The following is a 21,102-nucleotide window of genomic DNA, read 5'->3' on the forward strand; positions in this document are numbered from 1 at the left end:
TCCACGGATATCAAATGAAAAATTATAAGATTACATCCAGTTTTGCTAGGCCCGATTTCACAAAATATTTATATTTATTTTAATATTCATGGAAAATTGTCTGTAATTTGATGCTATACATGAATTTTCATTATGGCTAAGAGCTGGTTCTAATCCGCCGGATATTAATAGGTTTCTTATCCCTACTGGAAAATATATGAAACTATTTTACTTTTTCCTGTGTGTGTATTGAAATACGCACGCACCAAGTCACATGATTTTTTTGGGGAGTAATGCCTAAGCATTTTAAAATTAAAACATGTCTCTTCAAGTAATTAAATGATATGACTCTGACTGAAAACAATTACAGTTTATGTAAAGATGCTTCGCTGCAATAAACAATTTATCAAAGACAAATTACATCACTAAAATGAATTATCATTAAAGTTTCTGACCTTTAAATTCAATTTTTGTGGTTTTTATAATCTTATCAAGTTGATAAATTACATCCTTATTGAATCATAGCGACAACAGCAGTCTATAAATTTGAATTAGTATGATTTCTTGGATCACATAAATATGTAGGTATGTCTATCTTTACAAATAGGAAGGTATCATTTACATAGTTACGTCATATACATTATTGTATTTTATTTAAAAGTACGGCTTGCCACTACAGAGGCCTGCCAAAAATGACTTAATGGACAAACAATAAAATAAAGAAGTTGGTAATTTTAACTATAAATAAGTTTGTAAGTAATATAAGTTTAACAAAGATTACAAATTCAAAACATAGGCAAGACAATATAATAAAATTTAAGAACAACAATCTGATTTTGAAAAAACAAGGATAGGAACATCCATTAGCACAAAAATCAAGTCTTAATGCAAGTATGTCCATAAACATTATCCTGTATCAAGCAGTTTTTCCAACAAATTTACCTACAATTTTGCTTCGACTCTTATACAATTATATTCTGATTATTCAGTTCTGACACTACACAAGTGTTAATGTACGTTTGTTCTACTGTTTCAGTGCTTCGCTTTTATGGATGTTGCCATCCTTTTTTCAATAAAGCATAGAAAACATTTTGCTTATAAATAGAGCATATAAGAGCTGAAAATTCAGTTTAGGCTGTGTAGTTTCATAAAGTTTTAACTGGAATATAAGTTTAACAAAGATTACAAATTCAAACCATAGGCAAGAAAATATAAAAAAATAAGAGTACCAATCAGATTGAAGGAAAAGTAAGTGAAACAGGAGATAATCATAAAATATTTCCACAAAATTGAAAATAATCATAATTCCCATATTTCCCTATCAGAATATCTAAATATTAAAGCAATCAAGCTAAGTATGACAGTCATAGAGACTGACATTGAAATGAGTGAGTTTTAGAGTAGAGTCATAGACAAAACAAAATTATAAGAGCCTATATTTGATAACAGCTGAGAAGAACAGTTTGATGTATCCAAGAGAATATTGCCAACCATTTTAATCAATTTAAAATTTAGATTTGAAAAAACAGGTTAAGGTCTTATTATCATTTGCTCTCATTCTTGCTTAAAAAAAACACATAAGTACTTTCAAAACTGCAAAATAATGTATATAAGAATTTTAAAAACAGCAAAATATTGTAGGTACAATACAAATGAAAAGTGTTAATAATTACTCACTATTTTTTTATAACGTATTGAAAGTCTCGCAAATATTAGAGTTGCTTTGCTTCATAAAAACAGTACACATTAAATCCAAATTGAAGTCAAAGTGAAATCAAGTCATATGTGAACTTTTTTATCATTAACATTAAGAAAGAAACTTGTCAAAAATTTTTAATTATTTTTCATAATTTCATTATCGTTCAATTAAAATTTTCTTGTTCCTAATAAATGTTAAATTAAAAAAGATAGTTTTATTAAGCAGGTTACAAAGTAAACACCAAGGGTGAATAAAAATAATTTAATCACAGACGGTTAATTCCAAAAGAAAGGAAATTATAAAATTAAAGTAAATCAAAAGAGGAAGATAAACTGATTCACTTTTGAAAAAAAACAAGGATAAGAACATCCATTAGCACAAAAATCAAGTATTAATAGTAAACTTGATATCTTAAATAGCAGCCAAGAAAACCAAAATTCCTCTATATAAATTAGCTTTACAGACAGATTGTCGGACAAATAAGATACAGATTGTATGCTTAAGGGAAAAAATCTCTTTTTTAAAAAGTTCTAAAATATCACTGAGGTGAAAACTATTAAGCCGTTAGTAAACAAGGATGACAACATCCATAAAAGCGAGGCACTGAAACGGTAGGACAAACGGACACTAACACATGTATAGTGTTAGAACTGAATAATCAGAATATAAATGTATAAATGTCGAAGCAAAATTGTAAGTAAAATGGTTAAAAAACTGCTCGATACAGAATAATTTTTATGGACATACTTACATTTTTAGGATTTGATTATAGAGTTGCTTCGCTTATAATATTGTTCTTTGTTGTCCCAGGAATCAGTATACCAAGATCAATCGGATTATTAGATCACATAAAAATTTGTTGTTAAAAAAGTAAAAAAATTAACACGTTTAAAATGGACGTACGGACATTCTGGTAATGATTATAGAGTTGCTACGCTTTAAGGACGGACCGACCCTAATTATAGAAAAGCTTCGCTTTCAAAAAGGTATGAAAAGACATTTTGCTCATGACTAGCCTTAAAACAGTTATCTACAAATAATTTTAAAAAATCTAAGTTTAGAGATGACTTTAAAAATCAACGAAATTGGGTGTTAAGAGTTAATCTCTAAATCTGTGCGATATACTAAGTTAATAACAAGCTAATCAGTGGGTAATCTCAAGTAAACCTCGTGTTCACACAATTTCAACAATCATCATCTAGAAAAGGGCATCAACAGGAGCTAAAAGGGCGGGGCATTTAAAAACAAGGAATACAACATCCATAGGTAGCAGAGTACAAAAATTTAAATGGACCATCGGATAAAGTGAGTTATAGAACATTTATATAACATAAATGTAGTGTACTGAAAAAAAACAGATACCTAGTACATAATAAAAATCACACAACTTTATGTATAAGATGTGTATTACTCTTTTGAAGCATGACCGACTGACAAAGTAAATTACATACTGGGTGCTCATTGGTATAGGGAATCTTCACAAAAAGATTCCAGCCGTCTTTCTTGAATAATAGCCTATAAATTCAAGTTTGCCCCTATGGTTTCTTACAGAAGAACGGACGGATATTTCGAATTATAGAGTAGCTTCACTTCACTTCAAAAAACATAAAGATTGATCAAACATTCATAAATAATGTAATATTGTTCTTAAAAATCAAATAATTTCCTAAGTGAAAATTGTTTGATTTGTCACAAAACACAAATCTAATAATAACTTCCTCATCAGAAAAATTTATTAGATTAAATATCTTAAAACCAATAAAAAATGCTTAAATTAAAGAAAGTAAAAGTAGTAAAAACACACAGTTTAATCTAAATGTCAAAATCTAAACATATTTATTTTTTTTACTTCATTTAACGTTTCATAGATTAATTTTTACAAGAAATATTTTATATACAAACAAATTACATTTTTGGAGCGTCGCAACTCGACACGTTTTATATGTAATCAAGTTTATATATCCGTTTGTCGGTCGATTTAACGTTTAAAAAGTGCAAGGAAAAATTTTCTGTCATCAATATCTTTTTAATTTTTTTGACACAAACTTGGTATTTAGACAATTTAAACAAAAATGAATAAATAGAAGAAAATAAAATAAAATATAAGTTTTTATTCAGAATAAAATCTTTAAAAAATTCAAAGTATATTGATTAATTTATTTTGAAGTGTGAAAACTCTACAAGTATTACTCTATGGATGATTTCTCATGGTTGAGAAACTAAAGATAGCAAACATATAACAAGGGTAAATACTTCTCAGGGCTGCGAAGATTTATAGAAACAACAAAACAGTGACATGCACACTGGCACAATGTTTCACCAGGAAGGGGGGATGTAAAAAATGGAAAAGGGAGAAAAGGGGAAAGGCAGGTCTTCCAAATTTAAATTTTAAAGGTGGTATTAACTCATAAGTGGAATTTGTTACAATGCACAGTTAGGACCTCCAGACAAAAGACATATTATCACAGGGATGGTTATCCATTATGTTACCTAATACCCATGAGGCACATTAAAACTTTGCTCCGCAAATATAAGAGGCGACATATAGCTTCCGAGAGATAATTAGAAGCAACGTAACTGGAGATCAAATGCATTCTCAAATATTCGTCATATCCCACTTAAGTTTAAATTAAACGACTGGCCGAATTCAGGTGTTTTAGAAAAGCTTCGCTCTTTAAAAAAATCAGAGAAATCTTTTTCTGTCCTTTCGCGTCGCTTCAGAATTAAATTACAGTTTTCTGATTTTATAATTTTCATAACTGATGTTGACACTTTTTTTTATTTTAAATGTAAATAATTTTTGTTTATTTCTTTGAAAGCTGATTTAACTGTAATATCATCTAATTATACAATTATGCTTCTTGTACATCCTTACATGTACGTTTTATTAATACATCACGCAAACCACTAGACCGACATGGTTCTACATTTCAGGGAATTTTTATATGGGTCCAAACGTCCCATTGAATGGTTTTGTCCTATTTTGAAGGAGGTAGGTCATTGGGAAGCCTAAGGGTATATGATTTTAGCTAATAAACAGGAACTAAATGAATATCTAAAATATTTTCAATATTAAAAAATCAGTATTCATAGTATATGCACTCCTACATCTAGGATCTCAGTATACGAAGGAGTAAGGTCGAAGCATTAACAATAGTCTAGAACCATCACAAAATCAATGTAAAGCTTCCTCTAAATAGAGAACTCTACTGGTTTAAAAGTTATAGAAATCTTGAGTTACATACAAAAAAAAACCTTATCACTTTATATATTAGGATAATATTTTAATATTAAAGAATAAAATATTTGGTTTGAGGAAATGAAATACATAAAATCTAAATATTAACCAAACAGAAATAAAATAAAAATATTTGTAAATTCATAAAAGTATTCTTTAAACTAAAGATGACAGCATTCATAAGTAACGATGCTCCAAAAAATCATGGATTGCCAAACAGACAAAATGAATTATCAATGATATGTTACGTGAAAAACAAATAAAAGAAGGACATAAGCATGACAAAGTTTTGCAAATTGGACCAAAAACACCAAAGATAAAGGGGTGTAAAAGATTCTTAAAAGCAGCCAGACAGCCAATAACGTTATATAGCTAAATATGACAGACATAGTGAATTTTAGAGTAGCTCCGCAACTAAAAAGTAATGCAGTGCCCAGAGATTAGTCGTTATCAGTGGTGTACACAGTGATTCGACAGGGGTGTGTGAAATCTTTGTGGGTTGAAAAAAGGTAGCCATGATATCTTGTTTAAGTGGGATCTTGACAGCCGCCACACCCCACTTACACATTTATATAATAGTTGTAAAATGTAAAAAAGGAGTTCCTTGAGGAAAATAATATAAGTTGATTATTGCAGCTATTGTGACATAAATGTTTCCACCGTAATTAATGAAATGTCAAGGGTAAAAAAGAATTTAAAAACGTTTAATAATTAACAGAAAATTTTTAAACTATTAAAAAAAATTTAAGTTGTAAAAAGATTTTTTTGTGAATATAGAAACTGAAGCTTTAATGAATTTGTTCCTTTTCATACAAATTATTTTGAAGACTTATTCTTATTCAATAAATATTATGGTTTTAATAATAAAATCTAAAAACTGGTTGTATTTTCACCATCACATATTAAGACTCGGATATTCTAGAATTAAAAGCAGTAAATCATCTAATGAATATGCCTTGACCTAGTTAACATATCTTAATTTACCCATTATTTTAAAACTTTCGTTTTTAACAGTTTTAATGATATAGGTATACCTAGATCTTATTTAGAAAGGATAATATCAATATACAATAAGATATAAACTTACTTATTTATCGAAAACTTGAAAGAAAAAGAATATCACAAAAAATCACGGTAAATTTTCACTGTAACTTGACCCTAACATCCTTCTAGCGCACAAATCTTGACTAGTTTACATTACGTGCGTGCGTGCGCCCGGGCTCTTACGTGAAGCGCGCGTCACACACACACAAGATCCATATGTGTGAATTTCTCCAAGTTAGAGCTCTCTGTAGATAAGCAATATTTGAGATTAGTTTGAGGACATTAGAAACTTACAATAACAGCAAATTGTGCCCTTAGAGTATAAAGCTTCAATACTGTCACAAAGGTTATTTTTAAAACCAGCTCTTGGTCAATTTCTCTGTTAAGAAGGTTTACGTTATTACAAATTTATATGTGTTAGCGTACATATACTTCATTTTCCATTGGTATACCGCTAATATTATCATTTCGGAGAGCGGTGAAAATTTCGGATATTTTTATAATAAAACCAGAAAGAAACTAAAGTTTTTTATCTAAAATGAAAAATGAAACAATAGAACTGAAAAAGATTTAATACAATCTCTCACTTTAGGGAAAGTCTGTGTGTTTGTACCGAAGGATCTCGCTAACCGCTGAACCGATCGGGTTCTCCTTAACAGGGTAGATTCTTATATGTCCCAGGAAGGTTTATAACTATTTTGGGGGAGGGTACCACCACCCTCCCTAGAGAACTTTTTTTTTAATTTCTGGATTTTAGAAAGAGAGTTCAACGAAAAATAAACGTCAAACGCAAAATAGCCATATTTTAAATATAAAAAAAACATTTAAAGTGCCACTAGAGGCCTTTAGGGGCGTAGCCGCAAGTGTAAAATAACGCAAACGTTTATTAAATAATCCGGATAAGTTTGATTATTTGCTTCCAAGGAAGGAAGTGAACATTAGAATGTAAATTATATCTGTCTCCTATGTTTAATAAACACGTTCTATCATTCTCTGGCTTCAGACATTTTTGTTTATCATGATAAGGGCCTGGTGTATCCTTATACTAAAGTAACAGGATGTCTGTTTGTCTGTGTGTTTGTACCAAAGGATCTCGCTAACCACTGAACCGATCGGATTCTCCTTAATAGGGTAGCTTCTCATAGGTCTCGGGAAGGTTTATAACTTTTTTGGGGGGAGGGTACCACCAGCCTCCCAAGAGAAATCGCCCCTAGAAACCCCCCCCCCCAAAAAAAAAATAATTTTTTTTATAACAAAAATAAAAATAAAAATTCCCCCCCCCAAATTTTTTTTTAATTTTTAAAAGCGAAGCTTTTCTATAATTAGGGTCGGTCCGTCCGTACGTCCGTCACGGATAGCTTTTTTTGTTAATTTAGACATGTTAGAATTGTCCTATCGATTTCAAATTTTGCATGGTGATTCATTTAGTAGTTAGGTACGATTTAGAAAGCGTAGCAACTCTATAATCATTACCAAAATGTCCGTACGTCCATTTTAAACATGTTGATTTTTTACCTTTTTAAACAGCTTTTTTCGTTAATTTAGGCATGTTAGAATTGTCCTATCGATTTCAAATTTTGCATGGTGATTCCTGTAATAGTTAGGTACAAGTTAGAAAGCGTAGCAACTCTATAATCATTACCAGAATGTCTGTACGTCCATTTTAAACATGCCCCACCACCCCTATAGTTTGGAGCTCTATCATGGAAGTATTCATTTGTAGCTATGCACGCACATAAAATTGTTCAGAATTTATTCTTTTTAAAAGCGAAGTTTTTCTATAACTAGGGCCGGTCCGTCCGTCCGTAACGGATAGCTTTTTGTGTTAATTTAGGCATGTTAGAATTGTCCTATCGATTTCAAATCTTGCATGCTGATTCCTGTAGTAGTTAGGTACGATTTAGAAACGTAAACTCTATAATCGTTACCAGAATGTCCGTACGTTCATTTTAAACATGTTGATTGTTAACTTTTTAAGAACAAATTTGTATGTAATAAAATTATGCGATTGGTCTGATTTTTGGAATACTGATTCCTAGAACAACAAAGTATATTGTAATGCGCAAAGCATCTCTGTAATCAAGTCCTAAAAATGTAAGTATTTTCTAAAACAATACTGTATTTAAGCAGTTTCAACATATTTACTTAAAAAAATTTTGTTTCGTTCGACTTTTATACATTTATATATTCTGATTATTCAGTTCTGACGCTCTACAAGTGTTAATGTTTGTTTGTCTTACCGTTTCAGAGCTTCGCTTTTGTGGCTGTTTTCATCCTTGTTTATACTATACTTATAATTATATTCTTTGTTGTTCTTTTGTGACAATTCAAGAATGATTGTTTCATCAGAATAATACTAAAAATAAAACGAGGTTGTAAAAATTCCATACTTTCTTTGGATTTTAAGTTACAAATGATTATTGCAGGCTATTTTTAGATTAAGTAAAGGAACCATGAATAAAAGTCAAATTTGTAAAACTGTTAATAGGATTGCTCTAAATTTCAAAAAGTTATTTGCTTTACTTAGAGGCTGTGATTCGACGAATTAATTCCATTTGAAATTGCTAAAAATTAATGGCGTAATGTTGGCTTAAAACTTGTTCTGTCCTTTGACTAAAGGGAAGTGGGTTAGAAAGTGGGAAAAGAAGGAAGGGGGTTTTGGGTAATTTTCGTTTAGAATTGTTTGTCAGAATTCTGGGTCCCTTGTCCCTGTTGTTACTCACTGTAGATAAATAATCTTTTCCAAACAACACCATAAATTTTTTAATTCTTACGGACATGCAAAAGGACATGATTGTATAAATAAGCTACGCTACAGCTCCTATCTAGGAACTTTAACGGGTTTGTTGATGATTGAACTGAAAGGAGAATCCTTTGTTAATTTAAGTTGAAGACAATTTAGTATTTAAGTGTCAGATGTTTCCTTCTTGCCTCATTCAATCTTAAAATAGATGAGAGGTTGTTCACATTTCTAATCTCTTATAGGCTTCAAGAAATACATCTGTGGTCCAACCGTTAACATTAGATCTTGACCTCTCTGGAGCTTGGTGTTGCTTTGGGTTCTAGACCTCTCCACGCACCTTGAATCATACTCCGCGTCTTAATTGCTGTGTAAGGCGTCCATTTGCACTTTAGACAACCAACCCTTTGATTGAACGACCTTTGTCTTAGAAGTCCTAATTATGCATGGTGATGAGTTGCGCCTGTTTTTTTTTGTCCAAGGCTCTCTCTATTTATGTCGCACACTGTACATAGCAGCAGTATGAACCATTTTAACATCTTTAGCCAAGACTAGAATCTATCAAGCCCCCGACTACGATCAGATGCGCTACTTGTTGAGCCACGGTTGCGAGTTAAAAGTTAACATTAACATATAACAAATAATTATATGTGTAAATTGATTATTACCATTTGAAAAGGACTAAAACATTATCGAATACTAGCGGATTCGTCCCTAGCCTCTAGGGGGGGAGCGGGGGTTAGTCGACCCACCTTTTTAAATTTTATTTTTAAAAAGAAATTTTTTTTGAGGGGGGGGGGTATTTTTCTTTTTTTGTGGGGGTTGTGGGTGTCCCACCCAAGAAAATAGCTTAAAACCATCACAGGACCAGTAGGTATATTCCCTGAAGAGTACAGCCCAATCGGTTCAGTGGTTACTGAGTTCTTATGTTTCAGACAGACAGACAGACAGACATCATACTACTTTGTATTATAGATAATGTAGAATTCTTTGTTTGTAATTAATAAAAGAAACTTGAATCTGTAATTTTCATAAAAATTAAACTTTTATAGAGTAGAAAATTGTTCAACCACCTGACTTTAAAATGCTAACAATCAATATAATATTTTTATATATTTAATATAGTTCTAGATTTGCAATTTGCTATGTAACTGTTTCATAATTAAAACGTGGGGTATAGTCCCTTTAGTGGCAACGCACCTTAAGGGGCGATTCTTCGTATTTTTCACGTTAGCTTTTCTCCTATTCTTAGCCCCTGCGGGGGGCTCTAACCCTGTGGGGCAATCACCTAACCCAATATAACCTAACCTAACCTATAAAAAGCCATTTTAAAAATACGACGAATCGCCCCTTAATGGGCGTTGCCACGAAAGGAACTATTCCCAAAACGTGTTGTAAGGGCTTCATCAAAAACAAGAACTATTATGATCATAAGAAGCGTAGCAGAAAGAAGATTTTAAAAGATAAGAACTGTAATTGCCGTTTAAAGAATTAAAAGTTACATAACAGTTAGTTAAACTCTTTTAGTCAAAATCTTATGTTTAATTGTTGGTGGAATAGAAGTTATTTACAGAGTAGCTGTGCTACTAACAAGGAAGAATGATTCGTCAATAAGTTAAAAGTATTTTATAAGAACAATATTAATTATTGCTAGCGTTAAAAGAACACAGCCAGTTGAAGTATAAGATCAATGCAAAAAATTAATTTCAAAATGTTGATAATCATTGCATTGGAGATAAACACAAGACAAATATACATTTCCTGTTACACTTTGTAAACATTTCCCATTTCTAATCTCCTTTACCTCATACCCTTTATTATCAACTAAAAAAATTGTACAAACTATAATACAAATCAGGATGACGTCTGTCTGAATTAAGCTTAGTATCTCGCCAATGAAGCCCTTCCAAAAAGAGCCAAAGAAATAATTCTAGATAACATTCACGAAACCTATACATATATAGTTATACTGAATACTAAAATGTTGTATCTTAATTTTAAGACATTAAAATGTTTCCATCGCTACATTAACTAAATTTATAATGATTTTTTATAATTTGTTATACGATAAAACAAAGTTACAAGCCACAGTTACCAGTTATAGAGGAATTTCTATCCTAAAACTTCTAAACTATTTATTTGACATTATAAGGACGTACTATTATGTCTTTTGACGACAGTTGATGAGGACCGTAACCATAATTATTCAACTTTGGGAAATAATATTTGTTTAGTTTTCAAGTAGACTTATAATAATCTTTAAGGTATACTTAACAACAAATTTTTATTCGCATAATTTTATTTTTTACATTTTTAAGGACAAAATAAAGTGACAGGAAGTTTGTCTGTCTATGTGTCTGTAGCTCAAAATCTCGTTAACCACTAGAACGACTTCTTCTGTGTGTCCGGGGAAGGTCTATAACTATTTTGGGAGAGGGTACCTCCACCCTCCCAAGAGAAAACGTTCCTCTTCCTCAAATGCTCCTAGAGGCCTCTAGGGGGCGTATCCGCTTGAATGTAATAAAGTAAGGAGAAGGGAAAAATTAAGTTTTCTTGTTTTTGTAAATAGACTAAAACATATGTATGACCAGTTGGTATATTCCCTGAAAAGCACAGCATAATCAGTCTAGCGTTTACCGAGATTTAAAGCATTATCCATACTGACAGACATAATCGTTTACTTATTATAGATACAATCCCATAAGTTATAATGTATGAATTTCTCTTTTTAAGGTAAAGTTGAAACAATTAGAAAGCCCGATGGTATGTTGGTATGTGTATGTATATTGTACAGCATAAACCAAATAATATAAACTTTTCTCTCTGCCAAACTATAAAGGATTACAACTACTTTGAAAGGTAGTTAATAAACTTATCCGCGGTTGAGAGGTTACTTTCTAATAGAAATAATTAAAACAACTTATATTTTAGTTATTCTGAGTTGTTTATAAAAAGTATAATAACACCTAAGAAAAACTAACTTTCTAGAAGTTAAATGAAACCTTTAAAATTGTATTTTATAGTATTATTTTTTTTTACTTTAAAGATTATAAAAAAGAAATACTATTATAACTATTTTATAAAAACAAGGAAAAAGTTTTGTTTTTGTGAAAAAGGTTTCTTTTAAAATTTGTTATTATATTAGATTAATCGAATTCTTTTTTTAAAATGTATTTGTCAAGCACTTCATTTAAGAAGCCGGCTTTAAATGTCAGTTGAACTTACAATACTTTATTTCAAGCCTGTAGTTTAAGATTTTGATATCTATTGAACTGATTTCAGGGAAGCGTCACATAGATGATAGGGCCCTGGGTTGTTTAAGGCTATTTTAATTGTTTTAGTTCTTGATAAGGTTTTCAGCTATATTTCTGCTCTTCCCCCCTACCCTTTCCACTACAGAGTCACAAGATGCTAGCTGTTAACTTTGTACTTAACCTTACTTGTTTGTCAGAAAAATGCGATGGTAGCAGACGTACCCCTGTTAAGCAGCTACAAACATGCTTTTGTGGCAAGAAGATTTTTACATACCCTAACCGGTATCAAAGTTCTCAGAGGGAATGTGCCTGTATTTGTTCCTATTATACAGGTGTGGGTTACTTTTTTTTCACTGATTGGGGGGGGGGGGGGGGGCAATTAAAATGAGAGGTAAAAAGACTTAGTGGAGATCTTATATCACCCCTGGAATAATTCATATTTTCAGAATGTGTCTCAGTATTCATTTTTTAAGGCTGACATCAAAGTAAAGAAATGTATCTGTTTTATTACAATGTTATTGATAAACTTGCTGATCTTTATTTATTTCTTGTCTGTCTGTCTGTCTATTCGTACGTCTTTTAAATCAAATTCTTCCCTTAAAATTCACAGATGCTTCTTTAAGAAAATTGTTTTATATTATTATCTAGGTTTATAATTCATTATACTTTCTTAATTTGTTTGTTATGATAAATAGCTTTAAGATTTTTGTCTATATTAGGAATATAAAGTTTTATAATTTTTTTTATCCACTTTTACTAAATGCAATTGACCTTGTTTTCATTTTTTCTTCAAACGACATACATTATTTCTTGACCTTGAAATTAAAACCTTACCGTATTATTTATTCCACTTTCCAATACTATACAATACTTTATAATACAAAGTAAAAATGATGTCTTTCCCTGAAGATCTCGGTAACCACTGAACCGATAGGATTCTACTCTTCTGGGAATATACCTACTGTTCCTGTAGTGGGTTTAGGCTATTATCTTCCCAAAAAACAAAAATCCCTCCGCCATTTTTAAAATTATTTTTTAATTATTTAAAATTGTGGTGGAGTGGGGGGTCTCCAGGTAATAAAAGATTAAATTATACCTCTTGGGGCAAATCCCATAGAAGCTAGGGGCGAAGCCGATATTGTATAAATATATATAGAATTTGTCTTTAATAATTAATTAGTATGTCTATAATATCAACGAATAATTCATTTTATTCAATGACATTTAAAAGTTTAATATATATTTAAATACAATTCTTTGAAAAGTTAATATAAAAGTAATGTTGTTGGTCGCCCTAAAGGTAATGTTGGTTTAACGTCTTTAGGTCATGTATAATAAATGTATAAATGTTGAAAAACGTAAAATCAGCTGTGCTACTCTAGTACTCATGGTCATGTTTTGTTTTAGGTTTCCTTATGGTTTTTACCGGGTACTTTGTCATTTTTCTCCTCACTGGTAAGATTTCTATTTAAAAGTGTAATATCTGTTCCAGTATGGCATCGAAACCGATTTATATAAGACGAATTAGAACCTGTTCTTAGCCATACTGAAAATCATGTATAGCATCGTGTTACAGTATTTCATAGGATAAATTTAAAAAATCTATACCATTTTAATCTATGATTGATAAATAACTTATTTTTTTTAGATAATAGACAACTATTTGGCCGCTGTTGTCGGGTCCAGTTTGATTGTCGGATACTCAGCAATCATTGGTATTATTCATGCAGTCATTTTCTTCAAGAATGTAAGTAAAATGTTGATTTAAGTCTCAGGATGGTTTAAAAAATTAAATTACATGTAATCAATCCAAGGTCTTTTAAGAAGCTTCCGTGTAAAGGAAAATTATATTGACAAAGCAGCGATTACGCGAGTTCTTTTGGAACAAACAGACACACAAACATCTTTTTATAAAGATTACACCTACAAATTAAAGTGATAACACGATTTACTCAGTGGGGCCCAAAAATGTGGAGCCCTAACCATGCGGGATACCCAATATAAACTAACCTAACCTGACCTAAAGAAAACCTTATTTTCAATTTATTACAGAAACTCAATGGACAAAGTATTCTGGACGGAGATAGGAATGCTTACAGAACTATTTTTTTGTTGAACCATTTATCTAGCTTGATTTTCTTATTCCTTTTCACTTTAGCTGGGATTTAGCCGTTTAATAATTTGAATATTTTAAATGGTAAACATGGGGTAAAACTAGTTTTAGAATATAACAAAAGAAATAGGAATTAAGGGGAGGAAATAATTGAATTAGAATTTTTGTCAGAAACCTAGTCCCTTTTCCCTGTCTTTAACCCAACAATTTTATACAATTAGAAAATTTTGCATATACAATAAAGAGCTTTTTAACACGACTGGCGATTCCTTAAACGATTAGGAACAGAATAGCGTCCTCTAAGATAACTCTACATATAGGGCAGGTGAATAGCTTACTAGTAAGGCTCAGCTGCTTACTAGAGTCGCCACGTGTGGCTGTGAACCTTTATTTTTAACACTTGCTGTTGCTGAAATCTTAAATAATATTGTAAGCATCCTGTGGCCACCAGGGACCAGTTTGAGGATGATGAGGAGGTTACCTGGAACGGTTCAGCCTCCTGGAGTGTCCTCCTTCCACCTAAACACTTTCTGGCAAATTATTTTCTACATGCTGTCGTTGCAGGTTGTAAATAAAATTTTAATTTTATTTAGATATTTATATTTGAAAATATTTTGCTTTTATTTGTCTGTCCATTAACAGTCCATAATCAATTAAAAATTAATAGCCTTGTTTATCATTGGTTTAAGCGTACTTCTTTTATTAGGACAGGACTATTAACTAGAATCCTGATTGGCCCAAGACACACACAGATAAAAGTGGCCTTTTTCTCTTTCACACACAGAAATTTAGGCACTGCGTAGAAATTGATTTTCTAATGATTAATATTTAGGGGGAGTAACATTCAGCTCAATACTCTTCTTAGACTTTCAAACAATACTCAATAATTCAAATTTTACCAGGTATTTATATTTTAAAAAGTTTTTCTACACTACATTTTGAGCGTGTGATCGTCCCATCCAAAAACCTTGCACTGCAATTAATAACGATGTATAATCTTCAAAGGGTGGCATCTATATAAAAAACATTTTTGGGAAATGTAAAGAAAACGAAGTTGTTTTAAACAAATTGATCTTTTAGCTTTAGTGACTACAAATTTTAATTGAATGAAATAATGATTCCAGAGACAATTAGGCACAAAATTTGAAAAGAATGAAAGATAAACATGGAATATTTGTTTAAACTAATATTATGGTTTTTTTTTAATGTGCTACACTATGCATCTCAGGAACATCTGAAAAAATCATACAATTTTCAAATGTAATTTTAATAGAGATGGTAATTTTCAAAGTTTCTGATGCAATGGAAAGTGTTTTTTTTGCAACTTTTCTGTCTAATTTTTATGTTAATCTTGTCTAGTGACCTTTAACCAACACTTGATTATTTCGCAAATTATTTATATTTAGTATGCTTCTTAATTTTTCAGTGCAATATTGTTAACGCTATTTGGATGGGTGACCTACAACATTGGAATACAGCCATTGTTATTGGGTCCTTTGCCAGAAATATCTACATATAGGTATCCAATATCAGTTTGTATTAGTTTACATCTTATAATGTTGTTAGCATGGATATAGAATACTTGGATATTGTGACACGGGAATCTTAGTCGTAAATTTAGGTTGCTAATATAGTCATCAGATATTGGTCAATTCGTTCCTCTATGGTCAGGGCTTATCTGTGTATCTGTCTATATTTTAATTATTCTATATTTAGCATGTGCATATGTCTGCCTATCTATGCCCCTATATGCAATATGTCCATCTTTCTGTTCTTTTATATCTTGTCGTCTATATATCTATTCATCTTACAACGTTGGCATTCACAACCTATATCTATATTAATATCTTTATTGACATCTGAAGAGAGCAATAATGCTCTAACAATCTGTAATGTCTAAGTTGAGGTATAAAGTTTATATTTTTCTTGATTTAATATCTATCTAGACATGTAGATGTATTAGAACTGAATACCTTATCCAGACCTCTACATATCATCTCTATACAGGTAAATTTACCAAATGTACCTTGGGGCTTTTTAATTAAAAAATCATTTACAGGCACCCCGAAACAGTAGGTAACATTTTAAATGTTGGTGGAGGAGTGTTAATATGAATCATCTTTTTTAAAATAGCCTTAAACTTTCCTAGATGGTTGAATTTTTTATTATACACCCCCTTAGACATCACCCATCCAGTCGACATAAAAATATCCCATTAAAATTTTCTAGTGTCAAAAGTGTTTAGGTGCTTCGCGCACCTATCTGTCAAAATCCTATACATTTAATATTTTTCAGATTGTTCTATATGTATTTGGATACCATAGAGAGATATTTAGTCTTGTTCTCTACATTATTCATGCCTCTCTGCCAATTCTATGGATTTTAGGTAATGTTAACAAAGACGATTAGGTATAATATTAAGAGTTTTATTAATACTGACCATTAAAATATGTGTTTGACTGTTTTACTATAAATAGATATTTATTTTTCTGAGATTACTATTTTTACTATCTTTTCTTACAATTATATGTATATTTTATTAGGTGTATTGCCTGGTTTTGAACCTTTTCTTTTGTGGATATGGTAATTTTATTTTGATTTTTTTTCCAAGTAACAAACATAAACCTTAAAATAAGGATATTTTATATTTTTATTGAAGGCCTTAGGCTTGTTTAATGGATGCTTCTAAAATTAGGAGTCAAATTAAAAACTAGCTTAAATTCTAAATATTTTTTGTTATTTTTCTTTATTTAGTGAGCAAATATATGTATTTGGATTTGGAGGATCTAAAACAACCAGCCTGGTCACTTTTATACTTAATTTTTTAACTGCTATTGGTCAGGTAATTGTGATAGAATATGGTGTAGGTACTCTATTGTCAGTAGCCTTGGATGGGGTAGTAATACAATTAAAAAGAAAATTGGTTTTTACTGCATAAGATTTTTGTTACGTCTTGTTTCTTTTGCAATTTGTATTTTTTGATTATTTAAATTTTTGGCTTTTTTGTGATGATCATAATTGATGAACTAATATAAGTGCTAGGGTGTATGTTTCAAAGTTGATCTATTTGTACCTAAAGATCTCGAATTACGATAGACTGGTTCAAGGTGATTGAACACTTTTTTTATTGCAAAATTAATATTTCTTTAAAGTGAGGTTTGGCCTCCGTTGCCCCATAATTAATGTTTTTAGACTCAAGTTTTTTTTTCTTTCTAAATTTTGTTTATATTCATTCCTTTTAAGATTGTTTTGATACTGTTTGTGTCACCTACAAGAGAAACATGTTTGATTCTTTCAAGTATAAGGTAAATCCAAGGTTTGGTGATTTTAAAAATATTTTTTAGTAACAAAGCTACTATATAATTCTTTTTGTCCGCCCGTCAGTCCATAACACTATGGAGGAAATGTTATTTTTTTTCTGTAGTTCATGCTTTAAAAACATAATACATATCTTACTATTAAGGTTTCGTGATTGTTTTGGGCAAATTCTTTTCTTTGTTTTTTTTTGACAATTAAGCATTTGCTCCATTTATGGATGTTGTCAGCCTTATCTAGTTTGCATGGAAGATAATTGATTCTAATTCATTTCTTTTAATTTAGTGGCTTGATTTTAAGCACAAATCTCCTTGGTGCTTCTAAAAACTGTTTCCGGAGTAAAAATGCTATAGCCTTAGTTAATCAACAAAAGACATCAGGTAAGTAAAAGATGATAAATTCACTGCAAAGAAAAAGTCTGTTTCTCTATAATTTTTTATTTGAAATATATTTCTGTGAACATGGCACCCTCAAATCATATTAATTTAACCTACAAATTAAAAGATTAGTTAAAGAAATTTATAAGCTTGAAGTGTATGTGCTGTAAAGTAATTGCCTAAAACAAAACGAGATTTTTTGCTCTTCTTAAAAAAAGACAATTGAAAACGATTTTTTAATCAATGATTTCTCGGATTCCATTATAGATAGTTGGTTTCTATTTATGGGGCCTACTCATTATGTATGTTTGTATCATGATTGCTCTCTGTAGATTTTATAATATTTTGATTCTTTATTTAGAAACTGTTAAAAAGACTGACAATGAAAGCATATCCGTGCATCCCTTGATAACCCGACTCCAATCTACCCTCCATCATCTAACTAATTTCATCATAATATGTATTATTGTTACAATTATGGTACTTTCCAACTATCAGCCAAGTTTCACAGGTAATTCTAGTTGGAACAAGGACAACAAAATACAATTTTGACGACACTTTTTTGAATGATGAAGTAGTTAAACGAATACTTTTTATCATTGTAAATGTATAATATGGATATTATCCTAATGTGAAAGTAACATGATGTCTGTCTGTATATGTTTCCCCTTTACAATGCAGATTTTTATAGGTGTTCTAGGAAGTTTTATACTGTTTATTGGGGAATTTTCTACTACCCTGCAAAGATAAATCGCCCCTATACAAAAAAAAACCTTCCCAAAAAAACAAGGATGACAACATCCATAAGTAGCGAAGCACAAAAAATTGTGGATGGGAATACGTAGAAGTTGATTAAAGTGTATTTATTAAAATCAAGAATAGATTTATTAGAGAAAATAAACACGAAACCTTGTTTTATTTTGTATGATGAAGACGGTTAAAGTAAATTACATACTAGATGCACATAACAATGGGGGAAAAAAATTTGAAACTGTTAATGCAAAAAAGTTTTAAAATTGGACCAAAAATACCAAAGATATGGGGAAATATGTCAAACATATAAAAATAGCCAAAAACCTGCTGAAAGGCAGTTTGGCCGCCATTATTTCTTTTCTTAAAACACCAGAAATTTAATGTTAATATCTTTAACTGAAAAATTTTTGAAAATTGGACTATAAACACCAAAGATATGGGTAAAAATGTGATAAATACAAAAATAGCCAAAAACCTGCAAAAAGGCAGTCTGACAGTCATTGTTGTTTTCTTCAAACGACAGGAAATTTAATTTTGATATCTTTAACTGAAAAAATTTCGAAAATCGGACCATAAACACCAAAGATATGGGGAAAAATGTGAAAAAAATATAAAAATAGCCAAAAACCTGCAAAAAGGCAGTCTGACCGTCATTGTTGTTTTCTTCAAATGACGGGAAATTTAATTTTGATATCTTTAACTGAAAAAATTTTGAAAATCGGACCATAAACACCAAAGATATGGGGAAAATTTGGAAAATATAAAAAAAAACCTAAAACCTGCTAAAAAGCAGTCCGACCGCCATTGATGTTTTATAGTTAACTAGCGGCTACGCCCCTAGAGGCCTCTAGTTGCTCTTGAGGGGGGAGAGTAAATAATCCAACCCCACTTTCATTTCTAGTTTTAAAAAAGGTAAAAAATGTCGAGGGTTTCGTTTTTTTTCTAGGGACGATTTCTTTTTGGAGGGTGATGGTACCTTCCACAAAAATAGTTAAAAACCTTCCCTGGACCTAGAAGAAGCTTCACTGTCAAGGAGAACTATATCGGTTGAGCGGTTAGTGAAATCCTTTCGCTACAGACAAAAAAAGCTTACTACTTAATAAAATAGGATTGTGCTCCTTAATGATGGGAATGTTGTCAAAAAATTTCAGCTCTCTATCTTTTATAGGAGCCGAGAAAATCACGTTTCCCCCAATTCATTAGTTACGGACGGACGGACAGACGGACAGACGGACGAACGGACAGACGGACAGACGGACGGACATTGTGATTTATAGAGTAGCTTCGCTACTAAAAATTGTTTTTACTATTTATTGTTAAACCAAACTTAATATAGGGGTCCCCTACCCCTATTCGACTTCTTCCTATCCTCAGATATAAAAAATTCTTAAATTGTCTTCAATATACATATATTTACTGTTTGCTGCATCGACTTTTCATTTAGTCTTTGTGTTTTATGGCTGTTTGTGGCTTTTTCCTTGATACTTTGTGGACTACCTCGACAATTAAAGGAAAAATGACAGACCTATAATTACAAACTAAAAAACAAAACAAAAAACTTTTCAGTCACTTCTGGATTTTTTTATTAGAGATATAGTTTTCCAATTAATCCTGTCATAGTTGGAATAAAATAAAAAAGCTCATAATTCATATTTTTTACTAAAATGTTGTGTTTTTATTTTAAGGAATTCTGTGGATGGGGAACCTAATAATTTTGTACAAAATCTGCCAATACCTGTACCATAGAGCATCCAAAGTGTACGGCATAGCAAATGTGCTAAGATCTCCGCTCTATGATAATGGTTGTTCTAGTTCTGTATGTGGTACAGTGTACCGAGTTGTACATCCAAGTCTGTTAGCACTGCTGTGTCTAGTGTATCTGTCTCTTATGGTTCTTGGAGATAAAACAACCCTAAGGAATAATTAATTTTCATAATATTTTTTTTTACAAATATTTATTGCAATTAGTCAAAGTCCATGTGTCTTTAGCAGACTGCATTATGAAAATGGATTTATTGTTACTTGGATTTTACACCAGATTATCATTATCATGTTTTCTAATAAAATTAAATTTGTAACGGGCTAAAATAACGATCCATCACATCCTCTCCCCTTCCTTTTAACTGGATTAACAAATTGACCAATTTATGACAGGGGAATTAGCAACCTAAAACGATGAAAATTTTTTCCCTGTCAAAATATCCACGTATATTCTACTACATCCATTGTTATAAAAATTTCAGTAAGCAATTTAATTTAAGTCATGTTTTAAAAGAAAAAAAAATAATTTATTTTGCCAGATTTGAGTCTGGCGTGACATGGAGGTTGCTTTTGGAGACAATAGCGGCAGTCAGAGGATTCCGTTGGGTCTGGCAGAACACAGACCGAGCCAGCACTGAAATTCTTATATTTCATCTCTATTTCCTATTTAGCTTTTTAGGTAACTCTTCATTTATGGATATTGGCAGCATAGCTCCTCTACAAGTAATATGTGTTTTTTAAATGTCTGATATGCCTGTCCGTTGGAAATGGAATCCCAATTGTAATTTTTTGTTATTGGATTATAATATATGCCCAATTTTCTTTTTGT

General features: G+C 31.1%; 2 protein-coding genes and 1 long non-coding RNA gene across 3 annotated transcripts; all 3 read left to right on the forward strand.

Moving 5' to 3' along the window:
* The first annotated feature begins 12,155 nt into the window (after nucleotides 1-12,155).
* On the forward strand, nucleotides 12,156-14,123 carry LOC145326971 (uncharacterized). The gene is made up of 4 exons (XM_080170440.1): nucleotides 12,156-12,286; nucleotides 13,362-13,409; nucleotides 13,603-13,701; nucleotides 14,007-14,123. Exons 1-4 carry the CDS (start codon nucleotides 12,161-12,163, stop codon nucleotides 14,121-14,123), a joined length of 390 nt encoding a protein of 129 aa, XP_080026566.1. The 5' UTR covers nucleotides 12,156-12,160.
* A 399-nt stretch (nucleotides 14,124-14,522) lies between these two features.
* On the forward strand, nucleotides 14,523-16,074 carry LOC145332747 (uncharacterized). Its single transcript, XR_013884292.1, has 4 exons — nucleotides 14,523-14,631; nucleotides 14,900-14,969; nucleotides 15,494-15,586; nucleotides 16,014-16,074. It is a non-coding gene; the product is annotated as an uncharacterized LOC145332747 (long non-coding RNA).
* An 81-nt stretch (nucleotides 16,075-16,155) lies between these two features.
* On the forward strand, nucleotides 16,156-20,439 carry LOC145326980 (uncharacterized). The gene is made up of 8 exons (XM_080170452.1): nucleotides 16,156-16,161; nucleotides 16,363-16,453; nucleotides 16,611-16,650; nucleotides 16,822-16,909; nucleotides 17,311-17,372; nucleotides 17,668-17,762; nucleotides 18,121-18,270; nucleotides 20,198-20,439. Exons 1-8 carry the CDS (start codon nucleotides 16,156-16,158, stop codon nucleotides 20,437-20,439), a joined length of 774 nt encoding a protein of 257 aa, XP_080026578.1.
* Nucleotides 20,440-21,102: the final 663 nt, after the last annotated feature.

Source organism: Acartia tonsa, chromosome 1 (assembly GCF_053477335.1).
Source record: "Acartia tonsa isolate MP-2025a chromosome 1, ASM5347733v1, whole genome shotgun sequence".
NCBI lineage: Eukaryota > Metazoa > Arthropoda > Copepoda > Calanoida > Acartiidae > Acartia > Acartia tonsa.